Below are 21,124 nucleotides of genomic sequence, written 5' to 3'. Positions count from 1 at the left end.
GGAACTAACTGATTAAAAATAAAATTTGGTGTAATAGGACTGTCCATTTGTTTTAAATATCACTTTATTTTTTGAATCCCTTAATTTTGTATATTCATTTTTAGCACCATCAATTGTATCTAGAAACTAAAGTAGTAATATCCCCTTGTGACTATCTCTTCAGACCAAAAAAGAAATACAATAGGATATTCAAATATTCCTTTAAAAATTTTTTTTCCTCCTACTTTTAATGTCTTTAATCCCACTCAAATGTTTGAAGATAAGTGAGGATCTTATATTAAAAACTTTTTATCCAAGTTCTATTAATCTTTTATTTTTTTATACATCATAAACAAGTAAATTTTGGTGGCTGAAGCTGTGTGTTCTCAGAATGGATGCTGCAGGACCCTGCTAACAAGGTATATTTCCCCATGGAAATCAATTTTGAAGATTTACCCAAGCAAATCATTCTTATGGAAGCAAGAAACAGTCCTCCAATTCCCTTAAAGATTTGTGGCCAATATTATTTAACCTATGTGTGAGGACTAAGAGAGATCTTTATTCTATAGATATAAATCCACCTCATGACTAGTGATATTAGTGTGTGGGCACATAAGGCAATATATCCATTCTGCAGCTGCTGATAGAACTCTACCTTTACCATGTACAGGGAAGAATCAAAAAATGATTTTTGCTTCAGGAGCCTGCATTTTAACTCATATTTTTCATCCATTTTTTTTTTCAGGATATGGATTATAGAATGCCATTGCTACCTTGGTTACTCTCCATCCCTATGGATATAATTTTAAAAGTATGCCATGTTGTTTCTAAAAACATATCTATTAACAGTAAATCAATATTTCAGGATGATTTGGTATTATATGCAAATGAGTATTCTTAAACTTTATTTTTCCTAATACAAGAATTTTTCAATTCTACCTGTCATCATCTTTAAGATTAGCATATATATAAGCACTATAAATATACCACCACATCTATCTATATCTGTATCTATATATATCAACATCTACATCATCTATCTAATCTTACTGTGAATTAAAAGCCTAAAAGCTGAAAACAGGTTGCAACCATTTATAAATCATATGTTTATTCATTTGGAGCTGACTTATTCATTCTTCCATGAATTCACTAAACCTCAGAAAAGACTGTTATGTCAGACATCAAGTGAATGCCAAGGATATAGGATTCTTACCCTCAAAAATCATCTGGTGTAGCTGGCAAAACAAACATGCAACAAATAATTCTAAGTTTTGGAATGAGTGTTAAAACAGGTCACCTAAGATGCTATAAAAGTAAAAAAGAGGGAAAAACTGGCTGCAGGGTAGGTGTGCCTGCACAGTGTAGGAACCATGGGTTTCAGGAAGTGATGAAACATATTTTAATAAGTCAGTATTAATCATAGGTGAAGAAATCAGGTTTACCATGGCTAAGTTATTAGATAGGACTCTTTTTTTTTTTTTTTTTTTTTAAAGATTTTTTATTTATTTATTTGAGACAGAGAGAATGAGAGACAGAGAGCATGAGAGGGAGAAGCAGACTCCCCGCCGAGCAGGGAGCCAGATGCGGGACTCGATCCCGGGACTCCAGGATCATGACCTGAGCCGAAGGCAGTCGCTTAACCAACTGAGCCACCCAGGCGCCCTAGATAGGACTCTTGATGAAGAAAATGCACAGTGTTTCTACATAATAATTCAGACTCAATCCTCAGGAAATGTTTATAGCCACCTCTGCACCCTATTCAGGTATCCTCAGCTTTTAAGCTCCATCATAGAATAAGGGGTCTTTTAAGATGTATTCAATTGAGCAACTGCAAACTCAAAATGATTTCTTGCATAATTTTCTAATGGCCCTTCATCTACCTACTTAGCACACTTCATTTACACCTTTTCTTCCATATTGCACTGCTACTAGGCAAGAATGTATCCTCCATGGAATGCTTAGTACCCTATAATGAACATTTAGAGGGAAAAGGTATTTCCTTAGTCTTGCTTCCCTAGAAATATAACCTGAAGAAGTCACATAGGTTAAACCTTTATTAAGGGAGAATGTTCAATCCCAAGGAATCAAGAGTGAAAGGCAAAAGGAAGCAAGGCAGAACAGCAGAAGGCAAATATAAGGTGGTGAGTTGCCTGAGTCACTGAGCTAGCAATAGCTTCTCCATGAAACATTGTTGTTAAATCAAGTGTGGTAAGTAGAGCTTTATGCAATTACTGCATTTCCAAATAGTTCATCTATTGGGGAAGGGCAAGGAATTTGTTAGCTGGCTCCTTTTTGCCCCTTGTCTCCCACTGGATAATGTATGACCCATGGGGATCAGTTTGCACATTCCTACTGAGTTGCCATTAGTGTGAGGGCTGCTGGTGAGCCCAGTGGGATTGGCTCCTGCCACTATGGGCATGATGAAGGCCATCTTGAAGTCCAGCCCTAGGCACTGCAGGTATCTAAAAGGGTGGGCGTGTTAAGCTGAGGCCCCCTGGGAAGTTCCAGTGGCTCTAAAACTGGAGAACATTAAGAACTGGGAATGCTCTGGCCAGAAATAAAGGCAAAAGAATGAGTCCACCTGGGCGAGGGGGATGGGATCATGCAGGCAGAACCAGCTGGATCAAGGGTGGCATATAAATTGTGTCCAGGAACACTGCTCCATTTTAGAATGATTGCATTATTCAGCTAATATCAAAGTAGATGTTTTGGGTTGTACAAATGAAAATTAGCTAATATTGTTCAATATCAAAAATTTAGGAACTTTATTTAAGTTTTAGTTAGCAGTTTTCCAAGAAACAAAGTAGGTTATTTTACTCTAATTGTGTAAAAAGCAAAAATATGGTTGTCAAAAATATGCACACAGTGTAATGCCCAAACTTGCCCTTGGTTTTATTCTGATTTAAATTACTGACTCTGCAGGCCGCCTGGGTGGCTCAGTTGGTTAAGCGACTGCCTTCGGCTCAGGTCATGATCCTGGAGTCCCAGGATCGAGTCCCACATCGGGCTCCCTGCTCGGCGGGGAGTCTGCTTCTCCCTCTGACCCTCCTCCCTCTCATGCTCTCTGTCTCTCATTCTCTCTCTCTCAAATAAATAAAATCTTTAAAAAAAATAAAAAAAATAAATAAATTACTGACTCTGCAGTTTGATTTCACTCTCTATAACCCATTTTTAGTTGACACATGCATGTCTGACGTTCATATTTTGGTGCATGAGGAAAAACAATGTAGAAAACAACAACACGCTAGCACTAAAAAGTACATCTAAGGACTCAGAAATGTCAACAGCTATAAAAAGAAAGAAAAAGTCTACTTAAGTGACACCCATGCTTGTAAGAACCACACTCTGCAACCTCTGATCACACCCCTTCGTTCATTGTCGGTAAATCTTCTTTGTGCTCAGCTTTATTTTGTCATGACTTTCAATTCACCTACAAGCTTTGTCAAGCCTTTTCAATGTGGCAGACATAATAGTTTTTCCTTTAGCTTTTCACAACCAACATTTCTAGGGAAAAAATATTCTATGTTTTCAACCTTCAAGTGTTTGCCATCATTAGATGGAGATCTATTAGATTAGAGATGCAGATCTCTATGAATTAAACATATGACTCCAGAACGAGTTTGTTTTCACTTCTGAAGATAAATGTGTAAAAGACAGAAAATGAGTGAAATACCTGCTGAGTCAACTCAGAGGACTGATTAAAGTGTGTGTGTGTGTGTTGTGAGAGAGAGAGAGAGAGAAAGAGAGAGAATCCTGAAAGACTGTAATCATCTCACAAAAATCAGAGAAGGTATTGGTTATATACACATTTACTTTAGGATTAGTATGGTTTTAATATTAAATAATGTGGTAGATACTGTTAGTTATTTGTCTCAAAAGCTGTTCACAATCTCCTTTTCTCAATCATTTCCCACTGTAAACACCAAAAATGGTAGAGACTAGCCACCTTCACCTCCCTGCCCCCACCTCCATTAAGAAACTTTTCTCTCAGCCTGATAAAAGGGGAGATGTGTAGATGGTGCTACTTATCCTTCTTTCCTTTCTTTCCTGTTCCAAAAACTAAAGTTATGTTTGGAACTATTGAAGCCCTTGTGTGACCATGAGGTACAAACCAGGTAAAAGTCAACACTCTAATGGTAGTGGAGGGCAATAATGTGTATAGATAGGAGATGGGTTCTTGGTGGCTTCCCTGAACCACTGAAACAAAGCCAGTAAATGTCACCGACCAGAATTCTTGTCAGTTGGGAACAAAACCCAACTATTTACTCCATCAGTAGTTAGGGTTTCTTTTATTTGTCATTGAAAACATTCTTTTTTTTTTTAATTTTTTTTATTCTTATGTTAATCCCCATACATTACATCATTAGTTTTTGATATAGTGTTCCATGATTCATTGTTTGTGCATAACACCCAGTGCTCCATGCAGAATGTGCCCTCCTCAATACCCATCACCAGGCTAACCCATCCTCCCACCCCCCTCCCCTCTAGAACCCTCAGTTTGTTTTTCAGAGTCCATCGTCTCTCATGGTTCGTCTACCCCTCCGATTTCCCCCCCTTCATTCTTCCCCTCCTGCTACCTCCTTCTTCTTTTTTTTTTTTCTTAACATATATTGCATTATTTGTTTCAGAGGTACAGATCTGAGATTCAACAGTCTTGCACAGTTCACAGCGCTTACCAGAGCACATACCCTCCCCAGTGTCTATTACCCAGTCACCCCCTCCCTCCCACCCCACCGCCCACTCCAGCAACCCTCAGTTTGTTTCCTGCGATTAAGAATTCCTCATATCAGTGAGGTCATATGATACATGTCTTTCTCTGTTTGACTTATTTCGCTCAACATAATACCCTCCAGTTCCATCCACATCGTTGCAAATGGCAAGATCTCACTCCTTTTGATGGCTGCATAATATTCCATTGTATATATATACCACATCTTCTTTATCCATTCATCTGTCGATGGACATCTTGGCTCTTTCCACAGTTTGGCTATTGTGGACATTGCTGCTATAAACATCGGGGTGCATGTACCCCATTGAAAGCATTCCTAATTGATACAAACATCTGGGGAAGAGAATCTATTCTTTTTCACATGATACAATGTGAATTATATACTTTGAGATTCTCACATGTGCAATCATATATTCTTATTTAAGATCGTACTAATTTTCAATAAACCTTTGGGAATAGAAACACATAATATCTATCTATCTATCTATCATCTATCTATCTATCATCTATCTATCATCTATCTGTCTATCATCTACAAGCACATGCATACACACACACACAAGTAATACTTTTCAAGTTACACATTTCATTCCAATAAAAGAAATGCATGCTGAGAAAAAAAAATATATATATACACACACATTTAAATACATATACATATAAAAGAATTTAGAAAAGAGGAGGAGATATCCAAAGAATACAAAAATACAGATTTGAAGAGGCACATGAACCCCAATCTTTATAGAAGCACTATCAACAATAGCTAAATTATGGAAAAAGCCCGAATGATTGGATAAATAAGATGTAGTATATATATACTATGGAATATTACTCAGCCAACAAAAAGAATGAAATCTTGCCATTTGCAATGACATAGATAAAACTAGAGTGTATTATGCAAAGCGAAATAAGTCAGAGAAAGAAAAATACTATATGATTTCATTCATATGCGCAATTTAAGAAAGAAAACAGATGAACATAGGGGAAGGGAAGAAAAATTAAAATAAGAAAAACAGAGAGGAAGGCAAACCATAAGAGACTCTTAACTATAGGGAACAAACTGAGGGTTGAAGAAGGGGAGATTGGTGTGGGATGGACTAAATGGGTGATGGGTATTAAGGAAGGCACTTGTGATGAGCACTGGGTATTAATGCAAGTAATAAACCACTAAATTCTATTCCTGAAACCAATACTACAATTCCATATGTCAACTAACTTGAATTTAAATAAAATTTTGGAAGAAAAAAAGAAAAGAAGAGGGCATTCCTTTATGTTAGCACTTAACCTTGGAAATGTCAAATGAATCTATGTTCATCAATCAGGATTAGTTTAGTGGTGTAGTAGTAGAAAGTGATTGGGAAGATTGGATTTATGAGACACTGGTTGAAAGAAAGCTATATATTTTATCTGCCTCCTCTGTTTCTTTTTAAACATGAGAGAACTTTGGTGTAGACCTTTGGCTTGCCTAAAATTGAAGCTGCTTAATGGGTGTAGTCACTACTAGACACTCATTTTAACTCATTATATCCAGTTTCATCAACATTCTGTTACCCAAACAACCATCTTTCAGAATCTCAAATGACTGTTCTACAAAACAAAGAGATGCAACCTCATATACAATAAGCAAACTGATCCTGTCATTGATGGCTTATGGATTAAATAATTTCATTTAGAATGCAGCTGGAGAGAGGGAAAACTGCAAATGTCTCAGCATCACTTAAGGGCCACAATGTTTAACCCTCACATTGATTGAAACTTAACTTAGTGCCTCTTTATGAGGAAGAATATGAAGCCCAAGCCCTAGACCTCATAGGTAGAGAAACTAGGACTTCATGTCAAAGCTGATGATGCCAAAGCCCATGCTTTTTTTCTCATTGGAAAAATACCTCTGCAAAAGCATCCATTTAGGGGCGCCTGGGTGGCTCAGTCGTTAAGCGTCCGCCTTCGGCTCAGGTCATGGTCCCAGGGTCCTGGGATCAAGCCCTGCGTCGGGCTCCCTGCTCAGCCGGGAGCCTGCTTCTCCCTGTCTGTCTGTCACTCCCCCTACTTGTGCTCTCTCTCTCTCTGACAAATAAAAAAATCCTTAAAAAAAAAAAGCGTCCATTTAGATTGCCTTTGACTGATCAAACCACAGAGTGTTTTGAAGTCAGACTTCTTCCTATTTTCAGGTCTAGCTATACAAATACTAATGGTTGATTAGTAAGTTCCTGGCTCAGTAATGCAGCTAATAGTACCTTCATCTGTATTTGTTTTTATTACCATATCATATGTGTTCATGTGTGAATATTTTTGTAATTTAGTCAATTAATATTACAAATGTTCTGGAGTTACATGAGATCAACCTTAGAGATATTTGAAGAGTGGTCTTGGGGACTTTCCAAAATCCAGCCTCTTCTTAATGATTTCCATCTAGCCCTGGTATTCAGTGAGCTACGATTAATGATTTTGAAGTGTTCAGTTATTTTAGGGATGTATCTAGACCTGCCCTATTTGGCAAGGCTCTAGTTCAACAATATGGAGATGTATTTCCTGGAGAATTAAAACATTAAATAGTTGGTGCAATGAGATAGGGTACACATTCTCTTATTTTATTAAACACTCACATCAGATAAAACAACACTTCTATAATAATCATTATTTCATAAGAAAGTGGGCATTTAACGCCACAGATATAAGAAAAAATATATATCAAATTAATGATCTGTTCTTAAAAATGAGATTTATGAAAAATTCACTTATTTTGATCTAAACATTTTCATTTTCCCACCACCAGTGACAATTTCCATATTAAATAAGATGCATTGTTGTGATTTAAGTCTATTAATTTTTTCTCTTGTATGAATAGATACTATTATCTCTGCATAAAATGTCTTTCCTCACCAATTCACCTATTTTATTCTTATTCATTATTTACATATCAACTTTAGGAAGTTATCCTTACATCTGTGTGTACATATAGATTTAACCTCTCATAACACTTTTTCATGCCATCTAAGAAAGCTGTAATTCCACATTTACTGGTGTGCTTATTTAATTAATGTCTCCTCCTCCAACTGGACTATTTGTTCCAAAAAGAAAGACTAACCATTTTGCTCAAAATTACAGTACGAAGGGCACCTGGGTGGCTCAGTCGTTAAGCATCTGTCTTTGGCTCAGGTCATGATCCCAGGGTTCTGGAATCGAGCCCCGCCCGTGCTCCCTGCTAAGCAGGGAGTCTGCTTCTCCCTCTCCCACCCCCCCTGCTTGTGTTCCCTCTCTCACTGTGTCTCTCTCTGTCAAATAAATAATTAAATCTTTAAAAAAAATTTACAGTACCAATCCCTAGCAAATTAACACTATAGTCCCTCAAAAATATTTGATTAAATAAATGGATAAACAAATCAGGGAGCTGACAATTATCTCAAAAATACTTCAATATCTGGTGTTAATGTAATTACAAATAATGTAAGTAAATATACATATATTTGCATTATATATACACATTATGTGTATTCTTTAAAATAAACATTTTATTTTAAGACAGTTTTAGATTTATTGGCCATCAAATGTGGAATTTAAGAAACAAAAAAATAAATAAAGAAGAAAAACAGACTCTTAAATTCAGAGAACAAACTGGTGGTTGCCAGAGAGGAAGTAGGTGGAGGGATGGGGAAACAGTTAAAGGGGATTAAGAGGACACTTATCTTGATGAGAACTGAGTAATATATGGAATTGTTGAATTATTATATTGCATACCTGAAACTAATATAACACAGTATGTTACTTATACTTTATTAAAATAGTTTTAGATTTATGGAAAAATTCCTAAGACAGTAATTCCCATATGCCACACACCGAGTTTCCCTTATTATTAGCACTGTATGCTTCATCACTATGGAACATTTGTTATAATTAATGAACCAATATTAATATATTATTATTAACTAATGTCCATGTTTTCTTAAGAGTTCCTTAGTTTTTATATAATATCCTTTTTCTATTCTAGAATCTCATTCAGGATACAATATTTTTTTTCTTTTTTTTATTATGTTACGTTAATTACCATACATTACATCATTAGTTTTTGATGTAGTGTTCCATGATTTATTGTTTGTGTATAACACCCAGTGCTCCAGTCAGTACGTGCCCTCCTTAATACCCATCACCAGGTTAACCCATCCCCCCACCCTCCTCCCCTCTAGAACCCTCAGTCTGTTTCTCAGAGTCCATAGTCTCTCATGGTTTGTCTCCCCCTCAGATTTCCCCCCCCTTCATTTTTCCCTTCTTACTATCTTCTTTTTTATTTTTAACATATAATGTATTACCTGTTTCAGAGCTACAGGTCTGTGATTCATCAGTCTTACACAATTCACAGCACTCACCATAGCACATACCCTCCCCAATGTCTATCACCCAGCCACCCCATCCCTCCCACCCCCCACCACTCCAGCAACCCTCAGTTTGTTTCCTGAGATTAAGAATCCCTCGTATCAGGATAGCATGTTATATTTAGTCATCATTACCCTAAGGAGTTAGGCTACTCCTGGCTGTGACTGTTTCTCAGACTTTCCTTGTTTTTTATGACATCAGTTTTGAGGAGTAATGGTCAAGTATTTTGTAGATTCTTCATCAACTGGCATTTTTGATGCCTTTCTCATGACACGACAGAGGTTATAGATTTGTGGGAGAAAGACCACAGAGGTAAAGTGCCATTTTTACTACATCATATCAAGGGTACAGACTATCAATGTGACTGTAACTGTTAAAGTCTACTTTGATTACTTGCTGTGGTTATACTTTTTATGTGTCTCCTTTATAAAGTTATACATCTTTCCCCTTTCCATTCTGTACTCTGAAAGTCACTATGCATATTAAGAAACAACATTAAAAAATAAAACATATTTTAATACTCCTGTATTTTTATTAATTTACTAATATCTACAACATTTTATTGAATTTCCATTGTACAACATTCTTCTAAAATGTGGGGTAAAATATTAACGTTATATTAATGTAAATATAATACTGCTCTTTAAAATTATACGTTATAGACTGTGGTAGTTAGCAGCTGCAGAAATATCTTATTTGAATCTCACTGTAACCTAGTAAGGAAGACAAGAACAATGACAGCTCATTCTTTGAAATGTTAAGAAACTAAGGAACAGAGCTTTTTCTTAAATGGTTTAGTATAGGTTGCTTGCATAACTTGGAATATTTTGTAATTGGTGCAACCAAAACAAAAACCAGGTTTTCTGACTCATAAGTGTACTTAAATATAAAGCACATACTTAAACTTTGAACTTTTTTCACTACTGCTAATGTAGTATATAATATTATTTAATGAGAAAACACAAACCCTGATTAATCATCATAATAAAATGTAATGTCATTTAATGTTTTCATATATAATTATATGTAAATGGATATTGCAAATTCAGTAAATACATGTCAAGATAATAATGAAGCTTTAAGATACTTGAGTTCATGTTAATGTCAGTAACAAAAACTTAAATACATAATTAATTCTCTACTTATTTGTAAAAGCTTCTACATCCAGGGACAGGGACCAGGATGGGAAAACCCAGGGAAAAAAGGGCAACAGTTATTTTTTTATTAAAAAAAAAAAAAAAAAAACAGCCTGACATACAATATTTACCCTTTTATATTAGAAGAGATGCCAAGTAAAAGAGAAATTTAAATTAGTGTGTGTCTTTCCCAAGGCAGAACTAGTACAAATGGATGAAAGCTACAGGAGAGCTTTATTCAGTATAAGGGAACATTTCCTGATACTGAGTTGTCAAATGTTCAGTTGCTGCATTGTGAAACAGTGGCTTTCTTGTCTTTGAAAGATTTCCAGTATAAAGTTGTCTGAAGGGACTTTTGCAGAAGATATTTCTTAATTGGGTGGGAGATGGGGCTTGACGACCTCCATGGTCCATTCTAATGACCATATTTACATTTCTAACATTTAAAAATGTTCATAAGAGAATTAAGCTGCTGTGAAATACAGAGGTGTTCAAACGTATTTGCCTTGATTTGTAATCAGATATATGAATTATAGTCTATTTATTCCTGACCCTCTGGTCCACTGTATTTTTCTATTCTTGCCTCTTAGAAAGTCATTCAGAAGATTTGTTTCAAAAAAGAAAAAAAAAACCACACTTGTTTATCAGACACCTCTTAGGAGAGGTAAAGATTTATGAGGGACAGGGAAATATGTCCAGATAATAGGCAGTCTACAGGAATCATCTATGCTGGAGGGGCACAGCGCTGACAGGACCTCTTCTCCACAGCTATTCTAAATCAGATGATGCTTCCAAGGTTGTAAGAATTTGAAGAGTAGTATTTAATAAGTTAGAAGAATTTAATGAGAAATTCTCATTGCAGTGCTTACTGTAGCTCAATTAATTTCCCCTTTCCCTCTTTTTCTTCCCCACTTTTGCAGTTATCTGTCCTTCAAACAACTACTGATTGACTGACTGACTCATTCGTTCATTTCATATTTGTTCAGCATGGACTACGGTAAGGACCAAAAATGCAAGGACATAGGACAGTGGTGCTGCCCTGTTTGATCAGGATCAAGTCAGTTTGGACGCACTAGTTCCTTGGTCAGAGCCACTGCTGCTGTTGTTCCCCAAATAAGACAGAACTCCCCACATCACACCTTCACAGGGACTCTCTCTGACATTAGTTCTGACCTCTGTCCAAGAGACTGGACCAGTCACACTTGCTCTTTCGGCACCAGCAGTTCTCACAGCCTTCAGATGATTTATCCTGCCTCATTTTCTGTAGTATTTGAAGGCTTTTAGCCATGCCGGCCAAGGCACTGAGAAAAACAAACCCTCTTTCCAACTCCAAAGACATCTTCATTAGTGTGTTTCAACTCAACAATTATGATTATTTTTGTTGTAATATTACAATGAGCTGTTTTTAAAGGATGTAGGGCCTCAAATGATATCATATTCTGCTTTGCACTTGGATTAATTAATAACATGCATATTAGGCTGTTTTTCAGATATATGCAAATGCATTTTGTGTCTATTCTGGAAGACTAAATGTGATAAAACTAGAGGTATGCTTTTCAGATTAAACCATGAGATTTAGATTAGATGAAAAAATGCAGGGGATTTATCTAGATGCTGAATTAGTTTTCTATTGTTTCAATCACAAATTACCACAAGCTTAGTGACTTGAAAACAAAATACTAATCTATTATCCTACAGTTCTATAGGTCAGAGGTCCTAAATGTGTCACACTGGCATAAAATCAACATGCTGGCAGGGATGTATTCTTTTCTAGAGGCTCTGGAGAAGCAATATCTCCTTGTCTTTGGCAGTTTCTACTGGCCTCTTAGCTTTCTTTAAGTTCTGGTCCCTTCCTGCATCTTTGGGGCCAGCAGCGTCAGACCTCCTCCTCACATTGCTATTTCCATAGTTCTTTCATTTTACTTCCTTCCACTTTTTTTTTTTTTTTTAAGGTAGGCTTCACAGTCAGTGTGGAGCCCGAGGTGGGGATTGAACTCATGACCCTGAGATCAAGACCTGAGCTGAGATCAAGAGTCAGATGCTCAACTGACTGAGCCACCCAGGTACCTCTTATCTTCTCTCACTTTTAAAGACACTAGGGATTACATTGGGCAATCCTGGATAATCCAGCCTAATCAATTTATTTGAAGGTTAGCTGATTAGAAAAATTAATTCCAACTACAACCTTAACTCTCTTTGCCATGTGAGATAATATTCTCACCGGTTCTAGAAATTATGGCATAGATATTTTGGGGATGCTATTATTCTGCCCATCATAGATGCACAGAATAAAAATCTGAAATAAAACCAAGTTTAAGTGCTAGTTTAGAGTTATTGACTAAATCATATTTTCAAATTTCTTTTGTCACTCTTTGTAACTTATAGATTAAAAATTAGGATTTTTTAAAACAAATACATGGTTATTCGTTTTTTGTTTTTTCTGGTAGGGCAGTTAACATTTAAAAGGTGTATATAGGATAGATATGATAGTGATAATCTGAGAAGAACTATTTTGGCCTTAAGGAATTCCAGTGAGAGGAGCTGATAGGTTGTAATAGAAAAATAACTACAGTGTGCTCCACTCCTGGGGCATTGTTAGGGAGGTATCCCGACTCGCTTAGTGCTCAGTGAATGGTTTAATGGGAGATTTCCACCTGTGTGTGATGGGAGAATGTGCTAATGACTCTCTATGGGCTAAAATGAAGAGTTGTATGAATCTGTCATTTTCCTCTTGTGATCACACAACTCATTATATTTCTTTCCTCTTTGTCAGAAATATGTCTTAACTGTTTTATAGTTCTAGCTCTGGAATTGCACTTCTTTTTTTCTTTTCAATCTACTTTTTCAATCCCAAATAATAGGTATTTTTTATTCCGTGTGACATCAGTATTTGCATTTCCTTCATTTACCTAGTGAATTAAATGTTTATTATTATGAAACAATCATCTCTATCTTTGGTAATATATTTGCCATGAAGTTCACCTTACCTGATATATCAACAAAGCTCCCACATCTATTTTTCATTATTGTTTGCACTGCATTCCTCTATACTTGTACTTTTGTTCTACTAATGTCTTGATTTTATACCTTCTCTGGTAAGAAATATATAAATGTTATTTTTGTTGATATTGTTGTTGTCCAGTCTGACAATCTTTATATGCAATTGGACAGTTTGGTCTATTTAACTCTATTGTAAACACTTAATATATTTGGACTTAAATCACCATCTTACTTTGTGCTTCCTACTTGTCCAACTTCTGCTCTTTTATTTTTATTTCTTTTATTTTCTTGTGGAGTTCTCTTTCTGTATTAACATTATTTTCTCACTTGTTCCTTGGTTAATTTTTAAGTTATACACTTTGCCTATCAAGTTAGGGCGTCCTCTAATAAGTAAAAAAATCTGTTTTTAACATATCAGGTTTTATTTACATTGACTTCTTTTGGGCATACATGATATTGCTTTGGGATACATTTTAATTCTGTTTATCTAAATACCTCAAGAAAAAAGTAATATTGTTTTATACAATGTTCATCTAAATTTATTCATAAGCTTATCATTTTCTTTACTATTTATTCCTTCCCACATCTCCAAGCCTATATCTAGAATTTTTTCTTAAAAAAAAAAAAAACCTTCAGTATTTCTTTGATTCAACATTCTTTCTTATGAATTTTCTATATCTTTCTATTTGACTGAAAATGACTTAATTTTTTTTAAGGATTTTATTTATTTATTTAACAGAGAGATAGAGAGCACAAATGGGCAGAGCAGCAGGCAGAGGGAGAGGGAGAAGCAGGCTCTCCGCCGAGCAGGGAGCCTGACATGGGGCTCAATCCCACGACCCTGTGATCATGACCCGAGCGGAAGGCAGCGACTTAACCGACTGAGCCACCCAGGCGCCCCTGAAAATGACTTAGTTTTACCTGGGTTCTTAAAGGATATTTCCAAAATGTGTCAAGATAAGATAGCAATTATTTTCTTTTAGTACACTGCCTTTTTGCTTACATTTATTTCTATTAAAAGTAACTCCTGCTTCCGGCTTTAGACGAAAAGAAATAAGCCCACTGCAGCCCGTTTCTCACACTGACCATAACTAAATACACTGGGCACAATATAAAAGGCGACTACATGAAAAATCTTTAAAGAAATTAACAACAAGGACACTGGGGAGAAAGTAAAAATTTAATAACAACTAATATGATTACAGTGGGTTTCCTGTTTTTGTTTTGTTTTGTTTTTGCTTCCTTTATTTCCCAGAGTTGACATGAGATGAAGACAAATTAGATCATGAACAACAAAACTGTGAGAAAAGCTCATCTTTCTGACTAGAGGCCTGAGAAAGGGCCCCCTGGGAGTCGTGGGTTCTGGAGAGGACACTCATGACATTTTCTCTTTTTGGCTCATGACCCTGCTCCAAAGCCAGGCTGTCAAACAGCTGCTGTGAGCACCTAGAAATCGCAAGAGAAAACCCACCCTTTAGAATAAAGAACTAGGAAGAGGGGTCCCCATTATGGGAGGGATCCTTATTACGTCTCTCTCTCTCTCTCTCTTTTTTTTTTTTTTTTTATGCTGTTTTGCCCTGAAGGAGGGTGTAGTCATGAAGCAATGTACAACAGTGCAGGAGGCTATAGTTTGAGAGAAGCTCTGACTATCTGGACAGATCAAGGACAGCTCTTCCCTGGGAGCCAGACAATGTGGGGAAAATCCTAGAGACAAGCAAGAGGGAGAAGAAGACACCCTAATTCCATGGATGAACTGAAAGAAATTCTAGGTTCATTCTTATGAAGTGCAGAATAAAGACTTTGAAAACTCAGCTGATATTAGATACACCACCTTGGGAAATAAATCAGAACATAATGTCTGAATCTAAGTTGTTGTTTGTCTGCCATATTAGTTTTTGCAATACACCAAACAATGACTGCCCTCCCACCACTAAAAAAAAGATATCCACATCAAATTCCTGGAACTTACAAAGATTTCCTTATTTGGAAAAAGGATCTTTGTAGACGTAATTAAGTTAAGGATCTTGGGGCAAGATTATCCTGGATTATCTGAGTGGGCCCTAAATCCAATGATGAGTGTCTTTATAAGAGACACATAAAGGAGAACAGGCACACAGAGGAAGACATGATGTGACTGTGGAGGCAGAGATTATAGTGATGTGGCCCTGATCAAATAACCTTTAATGAACTATGTCAGTACTCAAGGAAGTGATGTTTTTAGTTTTGCATATTTTGTTAGACTATACTTCTGCTAGAAGTAAGGGGGAGAAAGGATTCATTAGGTTATGAAAGAATAGTGGTAATGAGAAGATAGAGATAATGAAGAGATCGGAATGGGGAAAGAAAGGTTGGAGTAGAAAAATAAGGAAAAAGTAGAGAAGCCATTCCTGGTATTATAGACATGGCTCTAAGAGGTGGGTTGCTGGTTCCCACAGAATGTCTTCTGACTATTCCTGTGCCAGCATCGTCCCAGGTGGGACCTTCAGTCTCCATGCCGACTCTTTCACCCTCCCCTCTTACCCCATCAAATGGTTGCAGCTGCAATTCTAAAATCACTAATGGAAGCTCAATAATGCTATCTCAAAATTCAGTACTGCTTTAGTTCAGGATACTTTTATACTTATATGTACATACATATACATAACTACAGATATATGTACAGATACTTATATGTACATATATCTACTTTTATACTTATATGTATATATATCTACATATATATCTACATATGTGTGTACATATATCTACATTTATATGTACATATATCTATATGTACATATATCTACAATAAATATGTACATATTTATTTTCACTTATTTTCACTTATTTAACTTACATTGATGGTTTATCATGTTTGTGAATGAAAACTTAAATGTGGGGTGCCTGGGTGGCTCAGTTGGTTAAGCAACTGCCTTCGGCTCAGGTCATGATCCTGGAGTCCTGGGATCGAGTCCCACATCAGGCTCCCTGTTCGGCTGGGAGTCTGCTTCTCCCTCTCCTGCTCCCCCCTTCTTGTGCTCTCTCTCTCTCTCTCTCATTCTCTCTCTCAAATAAATAAATAAAATTTAAAAGAAAACTTAAATGTGTAAGTATTCTTGAACTGATACACTGGGATAAAACTCTCAAAATAAAGTGATTTTCTTTAAATAAGTATTCCAGAATAGCTTTCATGATGGATATAAATTCACTCTTAGGTAAACACCAAGTAGTTATTGTAAAGTTATATATATACTGCAGAAATTTACCACGGCTGAGAAACTCTATGGCCAGGTATTCCTTGAATCACTACTTACATTGTGCTTTGTGAGGTTTGAAATGTTAGTTGCTATTGCTTGTAGCCAGTCAATACAGTCTTCAGCAGAGAGGCACTGAATAATCCCACTGCAGACCCCATCCACAGCAATGACTTGAAAAGCATTTTGCCTGCAGACATGTCAGAACAAATCAGATCAAACATCATCTCATTTATCTATTTGCAAGTTGAAATAGTATCTGTTGAAAGCTTTTCTTTTACACAATACAAATACAGCTTCAAATTCATATGTGCTTATTTCTCTTTATAAATATCTCTGTTTTTAAATGGAACACTAAGAATGAACCCAGACAACATATAATTTTGAATTACTAGAAAGTATCCTGAGATTCAGATAAATTTGGAGAAGATTTGAGTTGTAAAATATATATTATGTAAATGGAAGAATATCTAAGACATTTTAGAAGGCTTATTTTCCCAGTTTACCATAAAAATATACATAGGAGTTTATTTATTACTTTGGCTGACATCATTTCCTCTTTACATTTCTCTTTTTTTTTCTTTTAAGATTTTATTTATTTGTCTGAAAGAGAGAGAGAGACAGAGAGCAACAGAGATAGCGAGAGAGAGCAGGAGCGGGGAGGAGAAGGAGAAGCAGGCTGACCGCCGAGCAGGGAGCCCTGTGGGCGGCTCAACCCGAGGACGCCAGGATCATGACCTGAGCTGAAGGCAGTCGCTTAACTGACTGAGCCTCCCAGGCGCCCCTTTACATTTTTCAATGCATTTTGTGATTTACAATGGAAAGATCACCAAAAGAGACACACAAACATTAAACATCGTATAAAAAATCGCCTGACGTCATGAGCAGCAGCATTTTGTTAGCTGTAAACCATGTTCAACCTCAGTTCATTCCTCTTCTCAAAGATAGTTTGGACAAGAGGTTCATAGCTCCTCCTCAGATTCAAATTTTTTCTGAATTTCTGTTAATGTTGTGCATTTCAATAACAACCAAACTTTTCTTTAAAAGCCAATGGCCAATATAAATATCCTTATGGTCTTTTGTTGATTTTTTTGGTCGTTGTTGTTAGAGAAAATTAAATGATGCCATCCTAAATTGTTTACCAAAGTGCTATAGAATTCAAACTGGCTCCCTACAGCTTTAATGTTGTTTTTTTTTTTTTTTTTCCGTATCAAGTTCTTGCATATTTAGATATGAGCTTAATGGACAAGAATTAATAAAATTTTCAAAATGAATGGAAGTTAGCCAAATTGCTTGGGCTTGAGAATTACTCTGTTGTGTAACATGATACACTTTGGAAATGCACACACTATATTTAAATATCAGCCAATTATGAAGAAATAGAAAAGTTCTGTAGTTCAACATTCAAAGGCTTTGTAAGTTATATAAATTTATATATTTTTCTCTTAATACCTTTTCTGTGTTCTGCATTTTGTAACTAGGTATATGTGGATAGTAGGCAGGATTTCACTTCCCCAAAGAAAGAACACTCCACAGAGCACAGGTCTGGCTCAACTCCCTGCCTTCCTGTGACACTAGTCCATATCTCATAAGTGGACACATGCTAAAGCTTTCGCTTCTAAGGCACTCTGCATCTAAGTTATTGATATTTTTAGAGAAATCTGCTCTTATACCCTTCACCGAGCCCTTTCAACTGATAACAGGGAAGTGTTCACATATACTTTTTTTGTTTTCTCTTAAAAATACATGAAAAGACTTTAGAAAGTACAACTACTGTCTCTTTGAAGTAACATTCTTTTGAATTTGTGACGAGAAAAAAATATGCATTGCCTGAAAAGAATATTATAACTTCACGTGTCTTAGCTTTAATTTTGATATTCAGCAGTGAGGAAGACATTTAAAATATTCAGAGAGCTCAACCATCCATGGAAAATGAGAACTAATTTGAGTTAAGTAATACACATTTCTTTCCGCTCTCTGATGATTATAACCTTTGCTTCATGTACCATAAATTAAAGCATGTCCTGAATGTATTTGTCCTCTCTGCTTTAAATGAATCATGGCAGCTTCTGATATTTTTAGCTGATTAAAGTAAATACACTTAAATCAAATCTGCAATCTATGTGATCATATACATTACATAGTCCCTAGAAAGAATAATTCTGAGGGACTAATCTTTTTTAAATCCAGGCTTATATGTTAACATATATCACTTTTTACATTCTGTTTCAACTCTCCAGGTTGATTTAATGGAAACCCTTTCATGAATATAAGTGAAATACTTGAACAGTTCCTTTGCTTCCATATGACTTCTTCCAAAATAGGCTGGTCATAAGGATTATAGTCTGGGTCATATTTCTTCCTCTGCTATTGAATAAATGAGAGTATTGGCAAATTAGTCCACTTAGTTGTGACACAATTTCCTCTATAGGAAAATGAGAATAATCTACTTTACTGATTTAACAAGTATTTATGGAGTAACTGGTGAGATCCAGATAACTTTCACATATCACTGAAGCTCTATGAATAAATTTCCTGTGAATAATCCATTAATATGTAGTCTTGACTGCAATATTTGAGAATTTTTAGTGGACTTACTGCTTAATCAGGCACTTAGGAAGAACTATAGTGCTTTTGAAATCAATAGACTACATGATCCGTTTATTTGGTATTGGGAGACATTAAACTTTAACAGTATTTGTAGTAGTCTAGAGGGTACCCAGACAGAATTATGATTCTTAATATACACACATGCGTGCACACACACACTTGCTGAAAAAACAGTTACAATATTAGAATTAAATAACCTGAAGTTATTATCTGCTCAATATTTTTATATTTTTCTAAGGATTCTTGGCCATTGCTCTGGCAATGAAAAGTTGCTAAATTTCAGCGCAGGTTTATTTTTTTTAATACAAATTTATTCTTCCTTTGTGTGAGAAATATTCTGCAAACTATAAAAGTTCATACATAATTTTCAATATAATTTATGCATATGTAAAAATTTACATATATGTCTGATTAACACCGTTAATAATTCACATTTTGATTCATTGCTGATTTTATATCTCATGAAGGCATATATAGCAAGCTGTTAAATTTGTGAGGAGTGAAAAGGAGAAAGCAGAGAGAGACAGCACTTCAAGCACGAGGAGCAAGAATTGCAGACACTAAAATATAGCAGTTTGGAGTGGCTGGATTGCGACATTCATGAGGGAAAGGGTAGAATATGAACATGGAAAAGAAGGCAGGCTTGGAGCAGAAGGGCTTTGTATGTCAGTCGAGGGGCTCAGAGATGAGAGGGAGCAACTGCAGGCCTTTATATAGAGGACTACCAATATTATAACTGGTAAACTATGAGAGGATATGGAACTGAAATAAATATGTGTTAGAGTGAAAATGAAACAATTATCTCAAGGTATTTATAAAGTTATTAGAAAAGATGTGATTTAATAATACCATTTTTTAAATGGAATTTGAGGAAGAGAGTAGCGTCAAAATTACTTCAAGCTTTTGGTTCTCACTGGCTGAAGGGCTTCGATGGAGAAGAGAAGGGAAAGCATTTAGACGGGTGATTGTTAATCCAAAACCAAATATCAGGAGCATGTTGGGAGAAATATGGACTTTTTGGCTTGGACAATGTGCATGTGGGAAAGTGGCGAGTCATAAAGTGGGGAGATAAAGTAAAGCCTAATCATTAAGAGCTTTGCAAAGCATGTTACAACATTTCTACCTAATCTTGAAAGTCAGGGGGTGCCAATGGAAACATTCAAGCATTGGAATGAAAGGCTCATATTTGTATTTTAGAGAGATCTCTCTGTGGTGGTTAAGAAGATAGGAAAAAAATGATAATAAAACAAAGGGGGATGTAAGAGGGAATTGCAATACTCAAGATGGACAATGATAAGAGTCTGTTTCGAGAAAGTGGTTTTCTGTGTACTAGGAGAGAACATTGACTCAGGTGGAATTAAAAATAAGCCATCTACTTGATTTGGTTATTAAGTATTTGGGAAAGTGATAAAGGAAAGAAAAAAAAAATTAAAAGGCACTTAGGTTAGTGATTCCAGCAATTTACTCTATTTCTTGTTGAGTTCAATTCACATTCACCAAGTTCAAGATCACTTCTGCACTGGGCATCCTATCTTGGTTGACCGCCTCATTATAGTTTTCATTGATCAGGCTAAAAACTTAAACTTTTTGGTGAGGTACATGAGGAGCTCTTCTGAACAATTTGTTACCCATTTTCCAAGGTTTAAATTTCCAGTTCGTTTCATGATTTGAAACACAATAACTCATCATTCTCTAAGTAAGTCCTGTAATTTTATGCAACTATGTCTTTTCCCTCCCCAGTATTCCCTTTGTCTGAAAAGCTCTTCTATCCTACTCCATTTATTATCTGCAAAGTTATTGCAAATAACTTAATTTTATGTAACTTTCTGTCCTCTAATTTTTCTATGTGTAAAATAAATATAGCAACATTTATCCCTCATACCTAGCATTTTAAAGACTTTTTTAAAAAGCAGTTTTAGGTTCACAGAAAAATTGAGGAGAAAGTACAGAGATTTCCAAAATACTCCTTGCCTCCACACATGTATAGCCTCCCCTATTATCAACGTTCCCCAACTACAGTGGTACATTTGTTACAATTGATGAACCTACACTGACACATCATTAGTACC

General features: G+C 35.9%; 1 protein-coding gene across 2 annotated transcripts in view; it reads right to left on the bottom strand.

Moving 5' to 3' along the window:
• Positions 1-21,124, bottom strand: part of SNTG1 (syntrophin gamma 1) — a 342,258-nt gene that overhangs the window by 182,466 nt on the left and 138,668 nt on the right. For both annotated transcript variants that reach the window (XM_021688424.1, XM_021688425.1), the window contains exon 10: positions 16,506-16,635. In XM_021688424.1, the coding sequence (XP_021544099.1) occupies positions 16,506-16,635 (130 nt within the window). The remainder of the gene's footprint in view (positions 1-16,505; positions 16,636-21,124) is intronic.

This window comes from Neomonachus schauinslandi, chromosome 4, assembly GCF_002201575.2.
Source record: "Neomonachus schauinslandi chromosome 4, ASM220157v2, whole genome shotgun sequence".
NCBI lineage: Eukaryota > Metazoa > Chordata > Mammalia > Carnivora > Phocidae > Neomonachus > Neomonachus schauinslandi.
The sequence above is the reverse complement of the archived record's forward strand: the minus strand, read 5'-3'. Positions and strand labels throughout refer to the sequence as shown.